General features: G+C 47.3%; 1 protein-coding gene across 1 annotated transcript in view; it reads left to right on the forward strand.

The window, feature by feature from the left end:
* The window catches only part of VILL (villin like), a 36,699-nt gene extending 11,043 nt beyond the window's left edge, over positions 1-25,656 (forward strand). The window contains exons 2-20 of the mRNA XM_027695467.1: positions 2,567-2,648; positions 3,830-3,904; positions 5,965-6,161; positions 8,031-8,139; positions 8,455-8,565; positions 10,218-10,417; positions 10,505-10,583; positions 11,928-12,026; positions 14,275-14,428; positions 15,446-15,546; positions 15,810-15,947; positions 16,468-16,626; positions 17,505-17,684; positions 18,626-18,771; positions 19,478-19,622; positions 20,276-20,464; positions 22,366-22,434; positions 23,309-23,566; positions 24,890-25,656. Coding sequence (XP_027551268.1) covers positions 2,580-2,648; positions 3,830-3,904; positions 5,965-6,161; positions 8,031-8,139; positions 8,455-8,565; positions 10,218-10,417; positions 10,505-10,583; positions 11,928-12,026; positions 14,275-14,428; positions 15,446-15,546; positions 15,810-15,947; positions 16,468-16,626; positions 17,505-17,684; positions 18,626-18,771; positions 19,478-19,622; positions 20,276-20,464; positions 22,366-22,434; positions 23,309-23,566; positions 24,890-25,003 — 2,592 coding nt within the window. The 5' untranslated portion in view covers positions 2,567-2,579 and the 3' untranslated portion in view covers positions 25,004-25,656. The remainder of the gene's footprint in view (positions 1-2,566; positions 2,649-3,829; positions 3,905-5,964; positions 6,162-8,030; positions 8,140-8,454; positions 8,566-10,217; positions 10,418-10,504; positions 10,584-11,927; positions 12,027-14,274; positions 14,429-15,445; positions 15,547-15,809; positions 15,948-16,467; positions 16,627-17,504; positions 17,685-18,625; positions 18,772-19,477; positions 19,623-20,275; positions 20,465-22,365; positions 22,435-23,308; positions 23,567-24,889) is intronic.
* The last annotated feature ends 253 nt before the right edge of the window (positions 25,657-25,909 follow it).

The raw sequence follows: 25,909 nt of genomic DNA on the forward strand, positions 1-25,909 counted from the left end.
TCAAAACACCCCTGGAAATACCTGCATCTCCCTGCTGCCTGTGCAAGGAGCCAGGATCTGGCAGCTCTGGGCTGTTGAAGATCTGGGTGGACCAATGTTCCTACGTAGAACAGCAATTTTTGTGCTCTTACTTAGTGTGCAAACTCTTTGGGGCGGCCAACACTTCTTATGGCTTTATGGTGCCAAGTGCAGCACATCTCTCCATGCTCTTGTAAAACAAACAATAAACGCCTTCTGGCAGGGGATCATCTGTCTCTGTCCTTTCCCTCCTTCAGAAGAAGCTGCTTGCATGGCTTTGTGCAATAGCTTCCTTTATCTTCCATCTCACCGTGGCTCAGTGGCTGTGCCACGTTGGGCAGCCATGGATAGCTCTGTTCCTTCTTGTGGGTAGCTTCCTACAGCAGAGCAGAGGAGAGCAGGAGAGGCCATGGCCCACAGTCAGTGCAGCCTTTTCATCCCAGGACAGAGCAGAAAACGCAGTCAATCGAGTTGTTGTTGTTTTTAACACAGCACAATCGTTCAGTCTGTCATGAGCAAATGCAAATCGAGGGAGGGCACTGACAAATGAATGCAAGGCACAGGGATCAGTGAGCCGTGTGTTCTCTCGAGGCTGGGCCCTGGTTTTCGAGCAGGATTGACTCACAAGGGAAAGGCTGATATGGGTCTTGCCCTTACGCAAACACAGCCTGTCCCGTGGCTGCTGCAGCAGAGCTGAGCTGCTCGGGGGGCACCGGCCACGCCCTGTGGGACAGCCAGCTCTGTTAGGATGTAACTCCATGTCTTCATGTACGTTGGTTTGGGATTTGATTTGTTCAGGAGGTTGCTGTGTAAACAAGCTGAGTTCAGAATTTGTTTCTTGAGCAAAAGCTCAGCAGTAGGAACAGGGAGCATAGCTAAGGGTAGTCCTCTTTTCTTTTCACTGCTGGGAGATATGAGGATGGATGGGAAACCTCCACCCATGAGAGAGGCACCAAAACCATCTCAAATGTTCCCAGACACCCTTGTGTGGGCAACCTGAAACCTACTCCTTCCCCATACAGGTAGCAGAGCTTAGGAATCTGCAGGGCTACCTGTAAAATAGACATCTTGGTCATGGAGTGGGTTGCTCCATGTGCTCTGCTGACTGTGCTGGCTGTGTCTCCACTGACCTTCGTGGAGCTGAGGGCCTGGTGCCCTGCCCTGAGATACCTCAGATACCTGAGATACCTGTCTTAATGTAGACCTGAATCTCATCCTGAAGTAGAAACACTACATTCCTTGGGCTCCCTGTGCCCCAGGGTCAGGGTACCTGCCCTGACCTCCAGCCACTGGGCCAGGAGGTCTCCTGGAGGGCCACTGTTGTCTACTCCTGTCACAGGAGAGGGAAAGGCTTAGACAAAGTTTTAAAAAGCAGAGCCTTGCCAGTGAGTCTCGAGGTGCAGAAAGGATTCCCTTGCTTTCTAAACTCCTTCTCAGGGAAGGGTTTAGATGCAGCCGAATCCCATCTTAGCCCCAGACTGTGTTAACAGTTTAAATTTAAAGGAATTATAGAGGTGTGATTAAACCACTTTGTCCCACAGGTTTTAATGAAGGCAAAACAAAAATTCATTTATATAAATGAATTATTTATTATGACAAATTAACAAAGAGGTGAACAGACGAAAGATCCTAATCAGAATTATTTACTACACAGTGTGAAAGCTAAAAAAAAAAAAAAAAAACTTCAAAATCTACTAGTAAAGTGTTATATAACAAAGTAATATAGTGCACTGTAAAAAAAACCCAATTATATTAAAGCAATTGTATCGAAGCTAGCAAAAGAAACAATCATTAAGTAGAGATTGATATAACTCACCATACAGTGGGCAGATCTCTCTCTTTCTCTTAACCCCTGGGGAGTAACCATGAAGAGGCGTCCCTGCTTCATGGGAGAAGCTCCACACTTCAAGGAAGTATGTGGAAGAATCTACTATATGGAAGTTTTATAGTTGTGATGATGGACTGGTAGTCACAGATTTACAAGCTCGCAGAGTCGCTTATCTGTCACATCTTGTTTCAAAAAAGGATGGATATTCTAAGTCTGGTGAACCAGAATGGTCTTAGCATAATTTAACACCAAGACAATGACCTGGGCCTGGTGCCAGCAGCTGAACTTGTGTGATAGCTTGCATGATGGCCTGCATGATGGCTTGCATAGTATGCATTTTTGGATTTTAGGTCTGTTCAGGGTGGACCATCCTGCCACACCTCCATCCCTCATGCCATGGTGGGAACAAAGCAGCACTGAGGTCAGGTCCAGCACCCTGGTGAATCCCTTCCACCTGTTCACATTGGGGGAGAATAATCCCACACCAAAACAGCAGCATCCTGTCCAATCTTCGTTGGGCCCCCATGAGCATGGATAGCCTGGGAATGGGGGTTCATCCCACGTAACTGTTGATAGTCACCAGAGAGAGAAAGACACATTGAGGTGTGAATGATCTGTATTAAACCTCCAGTGAGTCAGAGGAGCCCAGCTGACCAACACACCTACTGCTGTATCCAATTATATAGTTATTTTGGTTTTTCTTCTTCCTTTGCCTTCCAGCTCAGACCACAGGATGACAGACAGTGACACAAATCTCCCAACCATCGAGAAAAAGCTGGGACTGCAGATATGGAGCATAGAGGTATGACAAGAGGCAGTGATGGCACATGTCCTCTGCATGTCTGGGGGGCGTGTTTTACGTTTCAGGGAAGAGGTATTCTTGAAGTAATCTGTGTGGGAAAAGAGGGTCTTACAGATAAAATACAGTGGGAAATAGAAGACCCAATGTCTCCCTATGAAACTTTCCACATGTTATTGTTTTGGTTTCCTGCTCTGTAAAATGGGGATGATAATATTGACTAAGGAAACAGGAATGTGGTGGGACTGAAACTCTTCCTCCAGCACCAGAGGCTTTTCTTGCTTCTTTTGGGAACCAATACAAGACTGCTTTAGCACACCAGAAATTCCCTGTTTCGCCAAGAAGATGGGTTATCTGTAGGTAGCCTTAGTCTACGCCAGCAGCTGTCATGGGGAAGACACTTATTTTTGTGACAAAGGCATTCCATGGTGCCTCTTTGTACTTCATTCTTGTCTTCCCTGCTCTGGGTCACTGCAAGGAGAAATCCTGCAACCTCTGAGTTTACCTTCTGCTTGTGGAGGTGTTTGATTTTGGATTGGAGCCGGGCTGCGCTCAATTCTGCCTCTCTCTGGCCCAATTCACCAAGAACATTGGAACCATTAAGCCGCAATGAGAGTGGGTATAGACTGAGGTGCAAAGTCCACTCAGGGGAGCAGCGGGAAGGGGATCCAACACACGTCTCCAAATGGGACTCAGCAAGTCCCAACTGTGTTCCAAATATCACAATCTTTGCCTTTCTGTTTCTCTCCAAAACGCTGCACTAAGCTGCTTTCCAGAGGATCTGTAATTAGAGCCATGTGGGTTCACGAGGGTCAAGCTGGTATGCTGGGAAACAAGTCAGGACAGCAGAAGAATGCATGTCTCTAATTTCAGGGAACCACAGGGCCAGTTCCAGCCCAGGAGATGAGCGTGGACTAGTGGGTGGCACATCCAGGCACCTGTGCTGGGCAGGCATGGCTGGTTAATTATGCACTTGAGCCAGAGGAAGTGTGCAATTAGGGTCTGGAGGGGTGAGGGGCACATCAGTGTCCTCAGTTCTGCCTTTCCTCAGCACTGCTGGTTCATCCTTCTCCAAACCCTGATTGTCACCTGAGTGTTTTGGGCACCCCAGCTGTCCTGTTTCACACACATCAACTTCTGGCTCTCAAGTTCCAGCAATGACCCAAACACTGATTTCCTTGCAGAATATGAAGATGGTTCCTGTACCTGAAAAGGCTTATGGGACCTTTTTTGAAGGAGACTGTTACATCATTCTGCATGTAAGTAAGAACAGCAAACACTGGTCTCTGTTAGGCAGCTGGTCCAACCCTTTTTCTTTAGCTCTGACTTGGTTCCTAGGTACCCTCTCTGATGGCAGAAGCACTGTGGGTTAAAGTGGTTGTGCACCTGTGTTCACCATCTAATCATGGATATGAACTGAGCATGGCTGTTGCAACAACACTGTCTGTTTAGTAAACCAGAAGTCCAGGGGAACCATTAACTCAGCAGTTCATTAAAAGTGTTTATCTTCTAATCAACTCAGTCATGCCCAGGCATGGAAGAATGGCCAGTGCATTCCTGGCAAACTGAATCAAGGCCCACATTTGCATGATTTATGGGAGTCTTCTGGGGATGTGAGGGGTGGCCAGCTGGAGGGTCTCATTTTCAGCAGGTGATGTGGGATATGAAGGTGTTCCATGCCGTGTGTCACGTAAGTAGCAGAGAGGCTCTGCAGCCCTTCTCATGTCCCCATTAGGGCATGTCATCAGTCCCGCCCAAATTTGGTCCAGACCTGCTTGCAAATAGCTGAACCCAGGTTAGGCAGAAGCATGAGGGACTTCTGAGAACCAGCCCTGCTCTGTGGGCTGTGCAAACTGCCTTGTGTTCCCGAAGTTCGGTGGGAGGATGATGTGTTACACCCACCTCCTAGGATTCCTTCCAAATCTCTTCATCTGCACAGAGCAATCCAGGTCCCACTGTATCAAAAAACACCCGTATGGTGGAAACCAGAAGCGTTTCCCACTTCCTGGGTCTGAGTGTCCCTCCTGCAAATATCCCCTGTCAGTGAAGAGGCAGCAACGCCTCCACTATCCCACAATAACCAAGTGCACATCCGCCGTATGTCAGGCTGGGATGGCACCACAGGATGATCTCCTGCTCAAATTCACCATGCACATGCCTTTATGATACCTTTTGAGTGCTAAATCGATTTGGTTGCAGCCACCCAAAGACATGCTTAGAGCAGGGTATGGGTGTCCTTGCAAGGAGCTGTCAGTATAAATATGGATTTTGATGCTCACAGGCTCAGCTTCTGTTGCAACAGCTTCCCCAGGTAGAAGAGCCCTTAATTAGCCCAATACCCTCCTTTGCCCCTGAAGACAGGAAGGTAAAAATACTCATCTGTGAATTCTGCTTCTTCACTGGAGTCTCTCCAAATAAGGATTGTCCTCGGGACAATGGGACTTTGATCATCTTCAATAGCAATGTATTGAACGGAGCAATTTTTCCACAAATTAATTATCTGTGCCTGAGGAACTGAGCTGTATTTTATTTAAGTTCTTCTGCTGTGTTTCGCCGTGTGCACAAAGCAAATAAACAGAACTCGGTGTCAAATCCAGCTTAGAAAATGAGCTTTTATTGCCTTTCCCAGGCGTCCACAATGGGGTTTAACACAGTAGGCGCTGAAAAATAACTGGCACAGCTCATGTAACACTAAGCACACCTGTTCCTCAGCCCGCTTGCCTCCTTTTTCTAGGCTGTTGGGTTTTTCTGTAATAAGATGAATCTCAGCATGCACACACCAGCTCAGCTTCGTTTGGAGTTATGTCTGTTTTGCAAGTCAGCAGGAATTCCGATGCAGTTTGTGTTACTACGTCGTGTGATACGAGAAAGACAACAGGAAAGAAAGGGTAGTATCTCCAGGCAAATAAATAGGAGTGTGCATTACATTTCACAAGGTGATCCATGAGAAGAATCTGCTCTAAGTTTTAGTATAAAAGTCCACAAAAGTAGGACAGGTTGAACGCATTAATTTTTTGTAATTGCACAGGTCCTCGGTTTTCCTTGATGAGGAGCTATGAAAGAATATCAGACAGAAACATCCTTCAGTTCAATATGTACACAAATCCATAAATGCTCTCCTAATTAAGGAGAGCTCCAGGCCGAGCTCCCAGGGAGTATCTGAGGCTCCATCCTCTCTCCCCTTGCCCAGAAGAAGGGCACAAGCAGGAAAGAGCTCCGTGGTCACTTGGTTCTGTCAGGTCTCCCTGGCCAGTGATATTTGAGACACACATATGTGGACTGTGAGTTCATCCTGACTTGTCTTTCCCACCTCTCCCAGACCAAAAGGACCTCTCGTGGCACCACTGTGGATTTGCATTACTGGATTGGGAAGGATTCCTCCCAGGATGAGCAGGGGGCTGCAGCCATGTACGTCACCCAGCTGGACAATGCGCTGGGGGGGAGCCCTGTGCAGCACCGGGAGGTCCAGGGACACGAGTCTGAGACCTTCCAGAGCTATTTCCGCAACGGCATCATGTGAGTAGCTCAAAATACCCTGCAACAAGGTGGGTTGTGGCTTTTCTGCATCTCAGAGACATGAGCATCTCAAAAAAACCTGAAAAAATGCGGATCGGCGCTGAAGCTGGTTAAAATTCAGAACAAAAGTTTCTCCTTTTCAAACAATTGTTTGTAACATTGAGTCTGGAATCATGTCTGTACTGGTCATTTTCCCAGATATTTGCAGTAATTCCATCTTAACCTCCCTGTTGTTCACCCTAAGGTCTTCCTTCCTCTCCTCCTCACTCTTTGGATTAAAGTGCCCATTCAGGGCACTTCAGACTAATATCCACCTTGAAGTGAAGTGCTGATTTGGCTCACACTGGGAGTAATACTCCTGCAGTGGAAGGAAAGTTTGACTCTGAACTTCTGTCATCTAAAAGAATCCAATCTTGTGGTCTTTGCTCATGCTGGGGTTGTTGGAAGAACTCCAATAGCTCTCCTCCAGAAGGGTCTTCATTGGCAATAAACAACCTAAGTGCCTTGATTTTAAACAGCTGAAAAAAAATCGGATGAAAACCCATCCTGAGTCAGTACCTCCATCCCAGTCTGGCTTTTGCTATACCTCTGCTTTGTGCATTTCTACAACCTCTCATGAGTGTCCTCAGAACTTTTCTGAGACAGAAAAGTGCTTTTAACCTTGTCTAGGGATGAGTAAGGAACAATGAAGGACTGAAATTCAGACCTTCATAAACAGTCTATTTGGAAACCTGTCTGCCTCTGAAATAATTATAATTTGGGCTTCATCTTGGTCTAAACCACATCCCTATGGTCAACCAGGAAGTCTGAGGCAGAATAAGAAATTAAAGCAAGCTCTTTCCACATCTTGGCAGGTGGACTAATAACCAGAGCATCCTTCTGTGGATATCTTAAACTGGGCCAAACAAATCTAAAGTGCTCTGAATCACTCACATGGCTGACCATATTTGCCAGTCTCTCCCAAGCTGTGATAAAATGCATATATTACCCACACGGCAAAAACTATAAACAGCAATTGTCTCTTTTTCTCCCATAAATGGCAATGACATCATGTCAATTATTACTGTAGTATGAACGATGGATCTGTTTTCTAAAAGGGTCTAGGATATGTGGAAGTGGCTTAGACTTGCCCAAAATCCATTATAAAGGCTCTGGGACTTCCTTGGGGAGTTGTGTCCTCTCAAGGTGTGAAAGTTGCACAGAAGGGAGGGGATGGCATCATGCAGTGATGTGATACAGTGCTAACAGTGGCTGTTGCAAGGTGTGTGTTCAAAGATGGAAGAACGAATTTGGGAGATAAAATGTGAGAGAAAGACAGAGCCCTGTACCTGTTTAAAGTTTTGTTCTGCTTATGGCAACAGTTTCCTATCTAAGTTACTTTCAATAGAATAACTATTTTGGAGAAACCCAAATATTAGCAGAAAGTTTGTTTTCTGCAAAGTCTGCTTCATATTTTAATTGAAAGTTTATGGAATGTTTCAATTTTGAGTTGCCAGTGCCATGGTTTTAATAGGATTTTCAGTTTGGTTGTGTTATGCCACCACTGCCAGCCCTCACCTGCCTGTTGATCTTCTCCCAGGATGTTTACTGGTTGGAATCAATGATCTTAGAAGTCCTGTCCAACCCAAACAATTCTATGATTCTATAATTCCATGCAGAGCAGCAACACAAGACCCGTAAGAGGCAGATGGACACTGTGAGAAGTCATGATCTGATCACACAGCATTTCACATTCCATTTTTTAGGACTTTGAGGTTCTTTTTGCTCTAGACTTTTTAGTTGTCACCAAAAGCTTGGGATGTTCTCAGAGGACAGAGGGGAAGGTATTTTCTAACCAGCTCTAACTCTTTATTCTCTGCTACAAAACAGCTACAAGAAGGGAGGAGTGGCTTCAGGATTTAAGCATGTGGAGACCAACATGTACAACATCAAACGCCTTCTCCATGTCAAGGGGAAGAAGCACGTGTCAGCCACAGAGGTAAGAAGAAAACCCTTCTCTTCTTACAGATCATTTCTCCTTGCCTCTCCTCCTACACCCATTTTCAGCCAGGTTTTCCTGCTGGATATCTCATCCCTGCTCCAGGACTTCTACTCCAGGATAGTTTTCAAGACCTCACTCTGGGGTTTGGTGTTACATGAGAGAAGCCACTGGGCTCAGCCAGTGGCAGAAGGATGAGCCTGTCATTGCAAACCCGTTCTTACATCCCAGGGACAGGTTTGCAGTGGCTGTGATTTGTCACCTGCAGCTCTTGTCCTCCTCAGTTTGCCAAATGGTTTCATTTCCTCGTGACAGGTAGCGCTTTCCTGGGACAGTTTCAATAAGGGCGATGTTTTCTTGCTGGACCTTGGGAAAGTGCTGATTCAGTGGAATGGACCCAGCTGCAGCATTGCTGAGAAATCCAGGGTGAGTACAGGCCAAAGCCACTTAGTTTGCTGGTGGTATTTTTCGATGCCAGGAGAGAAAAAAAATAGGGAAAAAATGCTCAGTGTTTGCACAGTGAAAATCTTACTAAAGAGCAGCGACATTGAGATGGTTGAATATTAGGAAGAAAATGATTGGATATTAGGAAGAAATTTTTTACAGAGAGAGTAATCAGACATTGGAATGGGCTACCTGGGGAGGGGGTGGATTCACCATCCCTGGAGGTTTTTAAGATGAGACTGGATGTGGCATCAGTGCCATGGTCTGGTAACCACGGCGGGGTTGGATCAAGGGTTGGACTTGATGATTTCAGAGGTCTTTTCCAACCCAGTTGATTTGATGATTCTATGAACAGAGAAAATAATGATAAAACTTTTGCTTCCTCATCTGCTCATTTTAGAGGCCCACGGAAGTGCTTTCTTTTGGTTCAGACCTCAACTTGGTTTCACAGGCAGCTGTGGGCACAACATTATCTCTGTCCCCAGAAAGTCATCCAGCTGCCTCTGGGGAGGTCTATTTCCATCCCTCTGTGCCCTATAGTTTGCATGATATAGGATTAGAAAGTCAGCAACAGCAGCAGGTTTAGCTGCAGTAACTGTCCCCGGGGCAGATCAGTTTTAATTTTTTGTTTACAGCATCACAGGGAATTCCAGCTTGGTCAGTATGAGACAAGTAGGAGTACATAACCCAGGTGCTGATAGGTCAGATCCATAGCTCTTGAGGCACTTTGCAAAGGGATCATTATCCTTATTTTACTGATAGAGGAACCAAGATACAGAGATGTAACACAGCAAGATATATCAGTGGGCCATCAGCAAGGCTGGTGGCCAAACTCGTAGCTTGTCATTATAACATTTAAAGGCAGGTGAGTCTGCTCTGCACGTGGTATCCCCTGATGAGCTAAGAGAGGGGGAAGCTTCACAGGGAATGTGGTTTTTCAGGGCTCAGTGGCTAAAGGAGAAGATCCTGTGGGAAATGTAGAAGAGATAAAGCAACGCTGAACAGAGGAGGGGGAGCAGGTAGAGGGATGACCACTGGGTTCATCTCAGACCTCAAGCAGGTGATTTCCTGTGTCTAATAAACAGAGGCACCTTTCAAAGCTGTTGCAGTAAGAGTCGTGGGGGAAAAAAAATAATTTAATGGAAAATGGGGATTTCAGCCTAATTAGTTGCTTGACATTTCACGCTGCTTTTTTCACAGAAGAGATCTGTGTTTTTTGAACACTTGAAGCATTTAAATGTAAAATGTCACCGCGGGGCACCCGGGGTCCTGCAGCTCTGCAGCATCCAGCCTCATTGTCCTCAGCATGTGTGTGCATCTCTCTCCCAGACCATCCCACAAGACCATTTGACCTGCTGATGTACAGTCACACACACAGGCAACGCCTGCTGTGGCTCCCACATGCCTGTGCCCTGCGGGAGCAACATCTAGCAACTATAATAAGCAATATTTGCCTACGAGTTAGTTAATAATCGGACACTACAGACACATCTGCTTTTTTAATAGCTAAATTTGGAGGGCACTAGAAGCTTCAGAGAGCTGTGTTGATGTGGCTTGGGCTCAGTCACTTCTCCAGGTCTGGGGCAATGGGTTTGTTGTCTGTGTCAGGACTTACCCCTCTGATCCGTGCGCAGGGTCTGGCGCTGGCTCGCAGCATCAGGGACAGCGAGAGGGGCGGCCGCGCTCAGATTGGCATCATTGACAACGAGAAGGACTCCCCAGACCTGATGCAGATCATGAGGATGGTGCTGGGAGAGAGGCGTGGGGAGCTCCGAGATGCCATCCCGGACACGAAGGCGGATGAGCTGCAGAAAGCGAACGTCCGGCTCTACCAGTAAGTCCAGGGATGTGCCCCAAACCCCTTCCTTCCTCACAGCGAGCACTGTGAAGGCTGACTCTGCTCGGTGGCTGTGTCTTTCAGTGTCTATGAGAAGGACAACGACCTGGTGGTACAGGAGATCGCCACCCGGCCCCTGACACAGGATCTGCTCCAGCACGAGGTGAGAGAAAGCCAGAGGCTTTTACAGCGGGAAAAGGATGCTGTGGCTCACTTTGTTTTCAGCTGAGCACCTGTTTCAATGGGATACCCTGTTTCCTTCCATCATTAGGACAGCTCAGCCCTACCACGGTCTCAGCAGCCAGAGATAGGTGGTGCATTGGAGCTGTTCCAACCGGAGATGGCAAATTGATGCTCTCAGCCAAGGATTATATTGGCTTGGCAATCAGAGTGAAGGAGAGCTGCATACCAGGAGTAAATTCCAGATGGAATTAAAGCTTCTTAATACCTGATGTTCAGGGATAGCCTTCCCTCTGCTGAATCCAGAGCAAACAAATTCTCTGCCTAGAAAACCAGGGAGATATGTTTTCCTGCTGTAGCAAGTGGCTGGTGTCAGTCACCCACCCTGGAAGGAGATTCCTTACAGACCCTCTGTGCAAAGGCTTTCAGAAGACAGAGACTTTCCTTCTGACTAAAATTTGGCAGAGAATTGCTCACCCTTAATTCTCTGCAGTGCAAACCAGCCTATTCCAAAACATGATTGTGCTGCAAGGTTCCCCCTCCCTCATTCCCCCTGGTGTCAGCCTTGTTAAATCTCAGTCTCCCTTTGCAGACATACGGACCCTTCGTTTTTGTTTTCAAAGTTCAGTCTGCAAAATGAGAAGCCTTTGGTCACACAGCGTGTTTGGAGCACCAGCTCTCTGCAGATGGGCTGCTCAGCAGACATCTCGTCCCCTTCAGGTTTGGGATTCTGCTGCCTTCACAGCAATGCAACAGTTTTGGCTGCAGATAAGGGACACAAAATAGTCATGCAGAAGAGGTTTACTGGACTTTTCCTGCTCCTTTAGTAGCAGATTTGGCATAAACAAGCACCACCAGAAGCAGTGCTGAAGCACGGCAGGCTGAGGGTGATGTTTCAGCAGGCACCTCTCCTGCTGCTCCCTTTTAGGGCTGGTGTTTCTGTTGGTCTGAGAACATCACCTGTGAGACAGTAACAGCCAGCTTGAAGCAATGCGTAAAAAAAATACATATTTTAACTCATTGCAATTAGAAGTCATCTGGGTCAGGTGTGCTTGCAAAGTCAGTGTACCCGTGAACCCCTGCCCTGTGGGGTTGGTGGTAGCTGTAGTCCATTTATGAACCACAACAAATCCATCCTCTGTTACCTCTGCTAATGGTTGCACCAGGGTTAGGGCTCTGCAGGGCAGGGAAATGAGCTAGATCTGCATCTAACCCAAATCTTGAAGAAGGATCCAGCCTGAGCAGGCTACAAATGATGACCTTTGCCTGCGCAGAGCTTTTCACGTCTGTTTTTTTCTGTTTCCTGTTTTTCACGTTTCACCCTCAGGACTGCTACATTTTAGACCAAGGTGGTTTCAAAATTTACGTCTGGAGAGGAAAAGCCTCCAGCCCAGAAGAGAAAAAAGCAGCCTTCACCCGAGCTGTGGTGAGTTGTAATCCAGTGCAAACAATGTCGTGGGAGGTTAATATGTGCTGATCTGGATCTGGCCACTAATTACAATTAAGTGTAGGTCTTGGGGAGCTGGCCTGTGTAATAACAGAGACAGAATTTATATGTCTAAGGGAGGCACGATGACGCAAACACAAAATTGTTAGTCATCAAATTGTGCTAGGGCTAAAACCTGACACTAAAACTAGGAAGAAATTGGTTAAAGAAAAAAAGTATAAAAGAAAATACTTTGTTACATGGTAAATAGTGAACTTCTGGAATTTGTTGATTCAAGAGATGGTGGAGTCAGAGAATATCAGCAGGGTTGAGATGGGATTAGACAAATTCGTGGTCAAAAGGTGCACTTAAAGATATTAAAGGGGTTCTTATATCCTCTCTAAGATCCATGGCCCAATATTGTGGATGCTGGGGAGAGAGAAGGGGTCACACACTGCGGACATGAACCACTAAGCTCGTTTGCTCACTGAACAGCATTTCCTAGTGCCACTGTCCCAGGCAGCACAGAACACTGCTCTGACCCCAAAAGGCATCTCTTGTGTTCCAACCAAGAGCAGTGCCTTGGGCAAGTCACTGGGGAACTCCCTTACTTGGAGTCTCTGGAAAAGCCAGACCTTTTATGTATAGGCCTCATCTGCAATTCCATTACAGGTAACAACTGTTCCACAACACCAGTGGGGCTGGGCCCAGGTTCTGTGTGTGAATTTGGAGGTGATATGGGGCTCTTCCACTGGGTAGAGAGAGATCTGCTGTTAACAGCTGTTAATTCAGATTGGTCAACCTGAGGCAGGACCAGGGCTCATGGACAGGGTAGAACACACCAGCCTAGTGCCCTGGCTCCTCCAGATGAGCTGCCTTGTGGTTATTTTCTGGCAGATCATGCCTCAAATCTTCCTCTCAGGAAAAAATAGCCTTGAGGGAGCCTGAGCAAGTAAGACATTTGGTATTTTTGTACAAGTTGGCAGGTTGAAGTGAAGGCTACAAAGAAACTTAGCTTTTAATTATCTGTTTACTTATGGGAAGACCATAAATGGCTTTATCTTAAATGAGATCTAACCAGGAGATACTGAACCTCATGGTTCCACATTCAATAAGGTCCTACCTGGAGACACCCAGCTTCAATACAGATTGCACCTATTGTCTCAGAGAAGAAAAGCTTAAAAAAACTTTGCCTCAGGGCTTGTTTCACTGTCCTCTGTGCTCCTTAACTCAAGCCCTTTTTAGTAGGCAATGAGCTCTGCAAACTCTGGCCCTGAGCTACACACACAGAACAAAAGATATCTCTTTCTCTCAGTGTGGCAGGTGGGAGGGTTGGGAGGACCATCTGCTCTGCTTTTCCCTGGGGGTAGTGTGTGGCTGCAGTATTTACAGCAGAAGATGAATGCTCAGAAAGCCACAGTCAGGCTCCTTCCCTAAACCACGGCTGTCAGCACTGCACCTTGGGTCATCCTGGAGCCTGCTGAGATAAACACAAGAGCAGTTCCCAAAACTGAACAAGGATTTTGGCACTGTGGCAGAACACAGATAATTTTCTTCCTTCTCTTGTGTCTTCTTGTATCAAGCACATCTGTTGAAGCAGTCTTTTAACTCAATAGTAACACTATTGCAAAGAAATAATGTGGGTTTAGGGGAAAAAAAATTAAGAAAAAAGATTTTTGTGTGTTTAGTCCCTTCAGAACACACCTCTGGGGTGCTGAGCTGCTTCCATCCCTTCTCTCTCTTGGCATGCATGCTCTCTGTCATGTAGCAGTCTTCCTGATTTGGAGAGGGACAAAAATTTTGGAGAAAAGCAAAGAACTGAACCAGGCTCTTGGATCATGGGTACACGTCACTGCTCCTTCCCCTCCACTCCCAGATCCATCACCAGAAACCATCTACAGAGCTGTCTGAGATAGAGGAGGAGGCTTTCCATTACACCCATTGAGTGAGATTTTCTTCAAGACTAATTAAGAGATTAATTTTAGGATGTGGTCCAAGTGGTCAGGCTGTAGGGGTGGGGTTCAGTGCCCTAAAGACAGAAATAAACATGGATACTATGGTGAGAGCTTGCAGTCGCCTCTGTTTGTAACTCTGAATGCAAGTTTTGGGGCGAATCCTGCCCTTGGTCAAGCCACTGTGTTCAGTGAGGGCCATTCCCTCTTCAGGCTGGTTCAGGTCCACATCCCTCTTCTCATGTCTGTAAAAATCTCGCTGTGTCCCCACTGATGACTTTTCTCAACCCCACCAGGGTTTTATCCAAGCCAAAGGCTATCCTTCATCCACCAATGTGGAAGTGATCAATGATGGGGCGGAGTCAGCCATGTTCAAACAGCTCTTCCAGAGGTGGACGGAAAAGAACGAAACACAGGGACTGGGAAAAGTCTACACTACTGGAAAAATTGGTGAGCACGTTAGTCCTGCATTTGTCTTTCCTACCTGTGCTAAGCGGCAGCTGAGGGAACATCATTCACACCGTCTCCTGCCTTCAGTATCTTGAAAATCTGGTGCACATTCTTCTCGTGCCTCGTGTCTTCCATCTTCTGCAGTAGCTGCAAAGGATTCATCAACTGACATTCAGAGCTGCTGAGGCTTCTTGTATGAGCCAACCTGCCACTTATTCTAAGTGTAAATGTTGGGAGACAGTCACTCCCCTCTGAAAAATCGTGTGCAAAATGTCACACTTGCAGGACTTCCCCGTTTTAGTTGTGAAGGGCTAATGCTGACCCTGGTAAGGAACTGCTGAACAACATTCTGATTTAATTTACACTGGCATCTATCCAAGACTCTCCTGACGTCAGTGGATTGATGCTGTATTTACACGGGGTGTAAACGATGTATTTATCACACTGCTGAAGTGAATATTACAATGCATTAACCCCAGAGAGCAAACAATACCAAAGAGAAGGAACTTATTGATGAGTGATGGGAAGATGACAGCCATGCTGAACGTCTCCATCAATAACAGCTTGAGAGCCACAAATCTTTTTCCCTTGCAAGTTCTCTCTTTTCTCTCCACCTCTGTTTCTTTCTGTGCTGTCCATAAATACTCTGTCTCTTTTATCACAAGCTGGAGGAATGTAGGCATTTTATTTCTGAAACCAACGTTTTGAAAGGAGGAAAATATTTATAGTTTTGGAGAACAATTATCAATTTTCAGTCAGGAGACAACTGATATTTTTTGCCAGCCAGTCATCACTGGAACACACTATATGGCCATTTCAGCCTATAACAGTTCAGCACTGAAGTATGTGAGCTCTTGCATATTCAAAAATCAAAGCTGGTTTATACCGCTGGCTTCTTGCCACCCTGGACCAGTTTTTTCTTGCACGTATAACAGTTGTGTGTGAGAGTGATGTGGAGGGTTTATCTGTTATTGTGCATTCACTGGGTTCTTGTTTTTGTTCTGCTGGTGCACACAGCCAAGGTGGAGCAGGTGAAGTTTGACACCACTCAGCTCCATGCCAGGCCAGAGCTGGCTGCTGAGCAGAGGATGGTCGATGACGCCTCCGGAGAGATCGAGGTGAGAGAGCTCCTTTTTCTGACAGAGGGTGCAATGATCAGTGTGTTACCAAACATCACTTGGCCTAGAAAAGGGAAAACTAAGGATAGACCTCATGGCAGTCTACAGCTTCCTCACAAGGGGAAGGGGAAGGGCAGGCACTGATCTCTTTGGTGACCAGTGGGAGGGAATAGCCTGAAGCTTCAGGAGTCTGTTAGCAACAGGGCTGTGCACTGTCTTCACCTTGACCCTGCTGTTGCTCACCAAGATGTTTCTTTCACCAGGTGTGGAGGATTGAGGACTTGGAAATGCAGCCAGTAAATCCCAAGACATACGGGCAGTTCTACGGGGGCGATTGCTACCTGGTCCTGTACACCTACCTGAGATCAGGCAGGCCCCACTATGTCCTCTACATGTGGCAGGTAGGTCAGACCAGAGCAGAAGGGACTGTCCTGTGTCTGCTATAGGAGCCTAAAGCTGAAGGAAGCAGTTGCACAGAAAAATCCCAAGCCAAACATCCAGAAGAATTCAGGTACCCTTTGCTTATCAGTCGTCCATTTCAAATATCCCAAGCTGTGCTTTGTAGGCAGCATGGACACTGATCCTAGGCTGGCATCAAGCTGAGAGCCTGCAAAGTCAGAGTGAAGGATTAGGGGCTTACAATGCTCAGGTCAAACTTTGGAATCCACCTCTCCCTTAAAGCCTCAGTTCCTGCAGTTTTGTGGGTATATGAACATCTCTACTTTCCTTTTTAAAATATTAATTTCCCTCCCCTGGAATGCAGAAAGAAACTTGAAAAACGGGATGCTAAAGTCTGCAAAACCAGAATGCGAGGGAAATTTAAATATCTGGAGGTTTTAACTCTGACATTCCACGCTTGGAACTGGCAAGATGTTCCTTTGTGTCACCTCCAATCCCACGTGTCACCTCTCTGTTCCCCAGGGCCGCCACGCCTCCGTGGATGAAATCACTGCCTGTGCCCTCAATGCCATCGAGCTGGACAAGAAATATGGGGACGAGGCCGTGCAGGTGCGGGTGACGATGGGCAAGGAGCCCAGACACTTCCTGGCCATCTTCAAGGGCAAGCTGGTCATCTACGAGGTAACGTGGCTTTGTGAGTGAGGGCAAGGGAAGCACCAGCGATGGCTTGGGAGCTGCAGTGGAAATAATCCAGAAAAAAATGGGCTGATGCTCAGGAAAGGAGCTTGCCAGGTCTGCACAGGGTGGCAGATGGAACGGTGGAACATTCCTAGTACTTCCCGAGTAGTGTGAACACCGTTTGTGTGAACACAGTCCTGGGCTGACCCAGACTCCACTGTCCACCCCTGAGCTCCAGCACTGATGTGTGTTGTTCTTTCCAACTCTACCCCAAAATACTCTGCAGAGTTAGAATAAGGCAATCACCCTGTGATTTACAGAGAGTGCCATCCAGAGAGGGTCCTCCAAAATATCCTACAGTCATGATTTGACAATTCAAATTGTCCCTCAGTGAATTACATTGCATTAACTATCAACCCACTACACTAGCTGCTGTGGCTGCTGACATCTGTGGTGGGGAGACTGCAGGTGGCTGTGGAAGAGGGGGATTACCTCAGCTCTCAGTGCTGGTCTCACCGTACAGCTTCCATGGTGGGTGTTGAGCTAAGCTGAGCACAGCTGGAAATCAGAGTCCAGCTGCCTTGCCCACTCTGCATGGCAAATGCTTTACAGACACTAAGATCTGCTCACGTGGAGTTTTAGCATCTTGATGGGAGCTGATCAAGGCTCCGTAATCAGGGAGAAATGTGGAAGTTTTGCCATGTGGGTTTCATTCTGACCTGGGACCAGAAGGTGTTTGGATTTCCTCACAGGAGCAGGGTCCATCATTGCAGCAGTGGGGAAAGGCTGTGAGCACAAAAGCCTTCATCAAATCAGTGGCACCATGGATCTGTGTGTCCTCCTCACTTCCCAGCACCATCCTTCCCTCTGTTCCCCTGCAGGGCGGCACCAGCCGGGCTCAGAAGAGCGCTCCCGAGCCAGCGATCCGCCTCTTCCAGGTGAGGGGCACGGATGAGGTGAACACAAAGGCCACAGAGGTGCCAGCCAGAGCCTCCTCCCTCAACTCCAACGATGTCTTCCTGCTGACCACCAGCCAAGTCTGCTACCTGTGGTGTGGGAAGGTGAGGCTGCAGAGACACCAGGGGAGGTGGCTGAAGGAAATCCGAAATTGCTGATGTGGGGCTTGAGTCTCCTCCCTCCACTGAGTTGTGGAGGTGAACCCTTGGGCAGGTGGCCCAAGGATTGGAGAAATGGCCTCCTTGAGTTGCGTCAGGGAAGGTTTAGATTAGATATTATGAGAAACTTCTTCACAAAAGGGGTTGACGGGGAAGTGGTGGAGTTACCATCCCTGGAAGTATTCAAAAAATATATGGATGTGGCATGTAAAGAACATGGTTTAGTGGTGAACACGGTGGTTTGGGGTTGATGGTTGGACTTAATGATCTTGGAGGTCTTTTCTGACCTTAGTGATTCTGTGATTCTGTGAGAAAGATGCACCCAGGAGGCTCTAGAGGCTCCATCTGTGGAGGATCAGCAGGAACACAACCTTCTCTACAAAAACAACCTAGGTAGCAGTTCACCTCACCTCAATTTAGATGTTCATACAGCTTTCAGATGAATAAATCACCCCAGATTTTCCAACTGTAAGAAATAAGCCAGGATGTTCATTTATCCTGTTTTAGTCACATCTTTCAGGATGAGGTGGTGGATCGAACTGAAGCAGAAGGGTTGCTCAGAGCAGTTGTGGCTGCCCCATCCCTGGAGGTGTTCAAGGCCTGGTTGGAGGGGGATATGAGCAACATGATCTAGTGAAAGGTGTCCCTGCTCATGGCAGGGGGTGGGAACAAGATGATCTTTAAGGTACTTTCCAACACAAAGCATTTTGGCATTTTGTGACTTTTGCTCTAGGCTGCACTGAATGTCCCTTCAAGGACTAGAAATGGGTTCTGAGTGACCAGCTCAAAAGCTTTCAAGAAGGTCTAAAACTCTCCAGAGTTTTCCCCACAGATAAGTTTTGCCAGCCTGACCCTAATTCCACCTCAATCTTACATTCTGCACACAGGGATGCAGCGGAGATGAGCGGGAGATGGCAAAGATGGTAGCTGACATCGTTTCCAGACGGGACAAGCACACCATTTTGGAAGGACAAGAGCCAGCAGAGTTCTGGGAAGCTCTGGGAGGCAAAGCACCTTATGCCAGCGAAAAGAGGTAATGGTGACCTGCTTGTTCCTCTGGGCCTGGCCAGGGAACATTAAGCCAGGGATCAAAACTTGGCAGGAAAGTGAGGTACTTTGATACTGTGTCCTCACTAAAGGGAGCACAAGGTCAGAATATCACCAAAAGCTTGGTCAGAAACCACACTGAGATGACTTTTCCTTTGATTTTGGTTCAGGCCTTCTGTGTAGTAGGAGCTGTAGATCCAAACCATGCAGACAAGGGTGTGCTACATCCTCCTCTCCCCACAGTAAACCCACCCCGTATCGCATCATAAGGGCTACAGGAACCACATGCTCCGTTTCCAGCCATCATTAGCTTTATGGGCAGCCCCAGAAGATTCATGAGACTAAAGCCTGCCTCTGAACAACCTGGATTTCTCCAGCCTTCTGGGCAGGTGATGGGTTCCTTTGCAACCAGGTGGTCTGATGTGGGTTTCACCTGACATCAGGTTCATCTCCACAATGAGAGAAGGGCTCTGCTTTTGCCTTCTTTGGGTGGAGAAACAGTTACCTTTAAAAATCATTAAAATGGTCCAAGAATCCCCTTGGGACCTGACTTTCAGGGCCTCAGATGGCTGTTGCAATGTTCCACCCCTCCTTCCAAGGCCACGCCAAGTGGCATCAGGGCCCTGCAGGAGGCCATGAGGGAAAAATTTCTGTCTCTCTCGGTTTTTCTTCCCCTGCCGTGCGTGAGGAAGGTTCCAAGAGCAGATCACACACTACCAGCCTCGCCTCTTCGAGTGCTCCAACCAGACGGGCCGGTTCATCATGACGGAGGTGGTGGGCTTCTGCCAGGAGGACCTGGATGAAGATGATGTCATGCTGCTGGACACATGGGAAGAGGTCAGCACAGGTCCCCCTCCCCTTCTCCCCAGATGTATTTTCAAACAGATTATGGCTTTAATTGGTTTGAATCCATCACTCAGTGTGAAAACAAGGGCGATATGCCTTCTGTCCCATCTCCAAACCCTTCATGGTGCTTGGATGCACATCCAGTCCTTCTCACCCAGGGACAGCACAGGTGAGGGAGGCAGCATTGCCAGACCTCTTTCAGAAAAGTGAAAACTGAGACACCTGGTCCATGCCCTCCTCCAAGGTGAGAAGAGCTGGACCTGCTCCCGTCTTTTCCAGCTTATACAAGGAGGTGGCACCCAAAAACACTCCCTCTCACTTCCCAGCACCAGTGGTGATGCCTTGCTTTAGGCTATGGAAAACTGTCTCCAGGAGTTTGCTTTCTGAAGTGGATCCATGCAAGGACAGGGTTCAGCTACCTTGAAACACGCCAGAGCTGTTACCTGAAATATTTATGCTTTGTGCCTGTCTCAGAAGCAAAATCTTTCTTGGCTGGGAGTAAATCTGGGATCAAAGTCACAAGGGACTATCGGGAAAGCACGTTTCCAATCTTATCTCTGCTGCCTTTGGCAGGGGAGAACAAACAGCCCTGTCTGCACAGGTCCCAAGGACTCACTGAGCTCCAGCACCTTCTCTCCTTGCAGATTTTCCTTTGGGTCGGCAAAGCCTCCAACGAATACGAGAGGAAGGAGGCCATTGCCTCGGCTAAGGAGTATCTCAAGACCCATCCGGCAGGGAGAGACTTGGCAACCCCCATAATCCTGGTGAAGCAGGGCTACGAACCCCTCAACTTCACAGGGTGGTTCAACGCTTGGGACCCCTACAAATGGAGCGTAAGTTGCTGGAAGAGCCCTGTGGTGCACGTGCACACGGGCTCAGCAGTGCTCTAAGGGCATTGTTCTCAGTGAATGTTATGATACAGGGAGTGAAACCTCACTAGGACACGTCCTGAGCTTCACAGAGTCATGGAATGGCTTGGGTTGGAAAGGATCTTAAAGCTCACCTAGTTCCAAGCCCCCCCCACCATGGGCAGAGACAAGAGTTCCTGGTGCCTGAGCAGCAGGTTCCTGGTTCCTGAGTGGCTTCACCTGCCCCTTCACCAGCAAAAAGTACCGGTTTGGTGAAACTGAGGCTTTTTCAGATATATGTGCTTGAATTCGCAATGTTCACATTTTTATTTAAAAAAAGATCATGTTCCAAATCGTCTTTGTGATTTCGGCCAAAAAGGGGTCGGGGCTGTGAGTATTAAAATTAAGTTCAGAGTGAAGACAGAAGCTCCCCCCCCTCGCCATCATAAAGAAAATTGGGGAAAAAATGTTCATTTTTCAAAATGCAGCCACAGAGTGAAATTTATGACCCACCTTTAAGGGCAAACTGTGGTGAAATGAAAGATGTGAGCAGACAGGTCTCATGTTCAGGTTTGTGGAATGCCCATCAGAGCCCAGGAGCTCCTGAGCAAGGTCACCCTTGGTCCCTACACACGAGCCTTCCTCTCAAACCCTGATGTACAAATACCAGCTCTTTGCTACATAGAAATGGCAACCTGCCCCAGGAGATGCCTGGGAATTAAAAGAAAAAGTCCTTTCTCTCCTCTTTCGAACACATGGGCTTCAAATAATTTTAGGAGCATAATGTGGAGCAGGGATTTGCTCATGTGGTCTGTGCTTAAAGCCCCACCAGGACCCTGGTTGGTGAGAGGAAGGAGCGATGCACTGGGACGGCGTGGAGGCCCCCAGGACTTCATACTGCAGGAAAACTCCTACAGGGATATTTTATTTCCTGCATCTGGGTTTGCATCTTCTTTCTTAGTGGGAGTAGAGAGCCTGTCTTGACAGCTGGATCTGCACAGATAAGACAGCAACTCCCAGAGCAATGACCCTTAAAACAATGTTGATGCTTAGAACAAAGGTCAAAACTTGTGGATTTGGTTTTTTGGTGTTCTTTTTTTTCTGAGGAACTGCTGAAAAACAAGGATACAGCTCATAAAATATGTGCCTCTAAAAATATCCCCTGTAGGCAGATTCAGCAACTACAGACAAGTCATCCAAACTGTTGACATCCCAGAAACATCTGGTGTATGTTCATTGCTCAGTTTTGGGTCTAAATCTGTTTTCTCTGCAGTCCATGTGTTCATGTTGTTTGTTCTTGTTGGGAAACTTTGTTGGATGATTCTGTTAAGAACTGACATCTCCTGGCTGCTTAGGAAAACACAGTCATGAGCTTTGCCAATATATCCAGTATATTCCTTTCTTTTTTTTTTTTCCAGTAAATAACAGGTAGCTCATAATACATGGCACCGAATTATAAAAAGTCAGGGATCAAGGCTTTGAAAAATCCTTTGATTTAGATAAATGATTCAAGGAAGGGGAAAAAAGGAATAACATTTGATCCCTAATTTTCATGCATTGCAAGATTCATTTAAGATGTAAGAGATTTAAACCCAGCCATAAATATGATTTCTCTTCATTTGCCCTCTGCTCTCTAAACCCTTTTAAATTTCCTGTTTTCACCTGTTATTGTACAGCTGCAAAGGCTACAGTCTGTTTGTTTCTTTGTTTTCAAGGGAAAGCTCAGGCTCTGACATAGTCTCCTGAATCCAGGGGCTGAGGTTTGCAGAGCTGCCACCTCAGTGAGCACCTCTGGACTTTAAAATTCATCATCTCCTGACCCTTTTAGAGACCAGGAGGGTGGGCTAAATGCAGCCCATGCCTCTTACAACTCTCTTTCCCTTCAGGATGGCAAGTCCTATGAGGAGATGAAGAACAGCTTGGGAGACGTGTCGGCTATATCCGAGATGAAAGTGGTGAGTTGTGTTGGGAACACCTGGAGCACCACCACGTCCCCCAGCCTGCTCTCACGAAGGAGAGGACATCAGGGTCAGAGCAGGGGTGGGGATCTCGAGCTGCCAGGATCAGAGCTGTGCACCTCTGTGGGAAGCAGATGGAGATGTGATAAATAACCCATAAATACACCCAGGCCTCCTGGGCCTTTTCCAGACCTGTCCAGAGGCATCTGTGAGCAGGACATTGCCCAGCTGCTTGAATGCAGAACAAATACAGGTGTGTGCAGCTGTAAGAGTGGGCAGTGAAGTGTTGTGTGAGTAGTTGGCAGTGGTGGAGCCCCTGAGACACCGGGTAAGGGTCCCCTGGTCAAGAAGGACACAGCCCTGTGGGGTATCCTCCAAAGCACAGAGGAAATGAGGTCCCAGCAGTCCCAAATGCAATTGTCACACGGGTCAGTTCTGCCCTGGGCAGGGTCAGGATGAAGGCTGGAAGGAAGTGGCAGGTTTGGATGAGGAGAGATGGCCCCTCAGGGAGGGTTATGCAGGTGATTTAGAGGTTTTAGGCATGGTAGACATCTAATCTCACCTTCTGTCCTCCCACATGTACCTTCCCCTGATGTTATCTTGAGAAGAATGAGACTGCTGTAAGTATCCTCAGCTATTTCTAAGAGCTCTCATTAGTGTGTGCTTTTAGCAGTCCTAACATCAAGGTGTAGCATTTGTGGAGGTGCTGGACTAATGCTTTAGTTGGGCCTTTCTCCTCGCTGCTTTGGAGCTACAGGTAGTCTGTGCCAGAAATAGTCCCCCACAACCCCAATGGAGAGAGATATCCTGGGATAATCCCCAACTTGCTCTACCAGAGCATCATCTTGACATGTTTTCCTCCATTTGGCAGGACCTTAACAACATCAGCCTGAACAAGAGGACCCTCAGCGTGACCAACTTGGCTGGTTCAAGCAATCCAAATGCTTCCTCGGAGTATAAATCCCACTTCAACCACAGTGACAGCAACAGCTACAGCAACAGCAGCAACTACAACAGCAACAGCAGCCCTTCCCTGATGCCCAATGGTGAAGGAGTTTATTCCCGAGAGGTGCTGATGAACAGGACGGTGGATGAACTTCCAGAGGGCGTGGATCCCACTAGAAAAGAGGTGACAGCATTGCTGGTTTGATGCCTTTGTTGCTTAACCTGGAGTTTACTCGTTGGATAAGTGTAGTAGTACTTTAGAATAAAAAATGCTGCTTCAGACTCAAGGAGATACTGGCTGGACACACAGGTCTCGTCAAAAGGAGGAGCTTCACATGAGAGGAAATTCACAGGATCACAGAATGGCCTGGGTTGGAAGGGACCTTAAAGATTCCCTAGTTCCAACCTCCTTGCCGTGGACAGGGACACCTTGTGGTGGTTTTACCCTAAAATGAAGTAATTCTATTTTTTATGGCCCAAAAATAAATAGCAATTTCTAAAAAAAAAAAAAATATAAAATGCCTTCTTCTGGTAGGGTTGTTTTGCTCTGTCCTTGGAGGAATCTAAAGTAGAATTCCTGTGGGACAAGCTGACACAGCTGAGAACGAAACCAGGATTTGCATTTTGCTTGGGCTGCAGGTGAATGTTTTCATTTGAAACTCCTTCCAGAAGGGATATTTTTCCTCTTCTTTCTTTTTTTTTTATTTTTTTTTTATTTTGTCAGAAACCTTGCATCTCAGCAATTTGCAATTTCGGGAGAAATGATACATCTCAGATTTCCAATCAGCCCAAGGATTTTGGCAATGTCTGTAGCTGGGTCCAAGCAAGCTGATGGGAGAGACACAGGGCTGATTCCCTCTACTCCCTGCAACCCATATTTGACCCATATCTTGCCCAACAGATCTGGCAAAGGCCAACACCCACAGCCAGAGACACAATCTACAACTGGGCTGTACATGAGCTCTTTCTTCTGCCCAAAATGCCAGGAAAAAACTCAGTCTCCCTTCCCACAGGGTCTTTCTTGGTATTCCTGATGACCCTGCTGTCTGCAACCCATCTGTCTTTCCAGCAATGGAGTGAACATTTCCAATGGAATATTTGAGGGGAGGGAACTTAGTGAGAGGGAGATGCTTTCACTGTGAATCACTTGCTAAGAAACCACCCAAAACTTTGGCCAGCAGAACTTCTCTGATGGACTATAAATTGTCCTGGCCACAGAATGATTAGCAGGGACTGAATTCCAGCCACAGCATGCTAAATCCTCAAAACCAGAGCATCCCTTTGGGCTGGTGGGCTTTTATTCCCCTGGTGCTTTGGGAAGTGGGATGAGGAACAGTTGCTGGGATGTTCTACTTCCCAGCACAAGGACAGGCAGCTGGACAGTAGCTGCTGGCCTGGAGTCAGAGGTCACCACTGTCACAGTGAGGAAGGGATGCAGCCTATGGAGGTGTCCCAGCCTCTACAAAAGCCAAAGCTGACCTCTCCTTGCTCTCTCCTCCCGCTGCAGTTCTATCTCTCCGATGCCGATTTCCACGATATCTTTGGGAAGTCCAAGGAGGAGTTCTACCAGATGCCCAAATGGAAGCAGCAGAACGAGAAGAAACAGTGTGGACTCTTCTGAGACCGCAGGGGCCATCCAGCATCCAGTGACTCTGGGACCAACCCTCGCCCTCTTAGGAGCTGCAGGGAAGAAGTGCAGGCATTTGCTCAGCGAACCCAACCCAACGTCCCAACCAGGCCCGGCTCCAGCGCAGTTATCCCAGCACCCACTGCTCAGGGGATGGCTCCTTCCTGCAAACCCAGAATGCCAGGAGGCAAAACCTTTTGCTGGAACAGCTTGGCAGGATGTTTTTGCCTCTTCCTGACACTTTATTGCTGATAGCCACGAAGACAAGTGTGTGCCACACGAATGTATTGTAGCCTCTTCTTTCGTCTCCCTTTTGCAAATTGCCACGAGCACAAGGTCATGATATCCCTTCGTTTGTAGAAGTTTAAAATTAGGCAAGACAAAAGGCCATTTGCAGCTGCTATGTAAATGCTGGGTGGGGAAAGGAGGGGGAAGCCCTAAGAGGGTAGAGGGGGGAGCCTTGAGGCTGGGAAAAAGGTAATGGAGTAGCCAGATGTCCAATGGAATAGTCCATGGAGTGACACCAGACAGTTTGTCCCCTTCTCACCTTGTAGAAAAACTACCCACCAAAGAATGGCAAGAATCAGTTGTAGACTAACAGGCATAGATACCCCAGGGCAGGTAAAACACATGGGAATGTGGTTTGGAAAAAAAAGCACTTATTACAAATATATTTATTAGCTGATCTATTTCAAACGCTAGACACAAATGCTGATTTTGTCTGCCATGCAAGACTCTATCCACTTTTTTCTCATTCAGACAGCATCTGCAATCTCACCTGGCCTCCCTGAGTGCAGCCAGGTGAATGTGAGAGTCCACCTGCCCACACACCAGAGGCTTGAGGAAGCCAGGAGGGTTTTGCATATGTCCTGAGGCAGAGCATGTCCTGCTGAAGGTTTT

Source organism: Neopelma chrysocephalum, unplaced genomic scaffold (genome assembly GCF_003984885.1).
Source record: "Neopelma chrysocephalum unplaced genomic scaffold, ASM398488v2 Primary Assembly neopelma1_101, whole genome shotgun sequence".
NCBI lineage: Eukaryota > Metazoa > Chordata > Aves > Passeriformes > Pipridae > Neopelma > Neopelma chrysocephalum.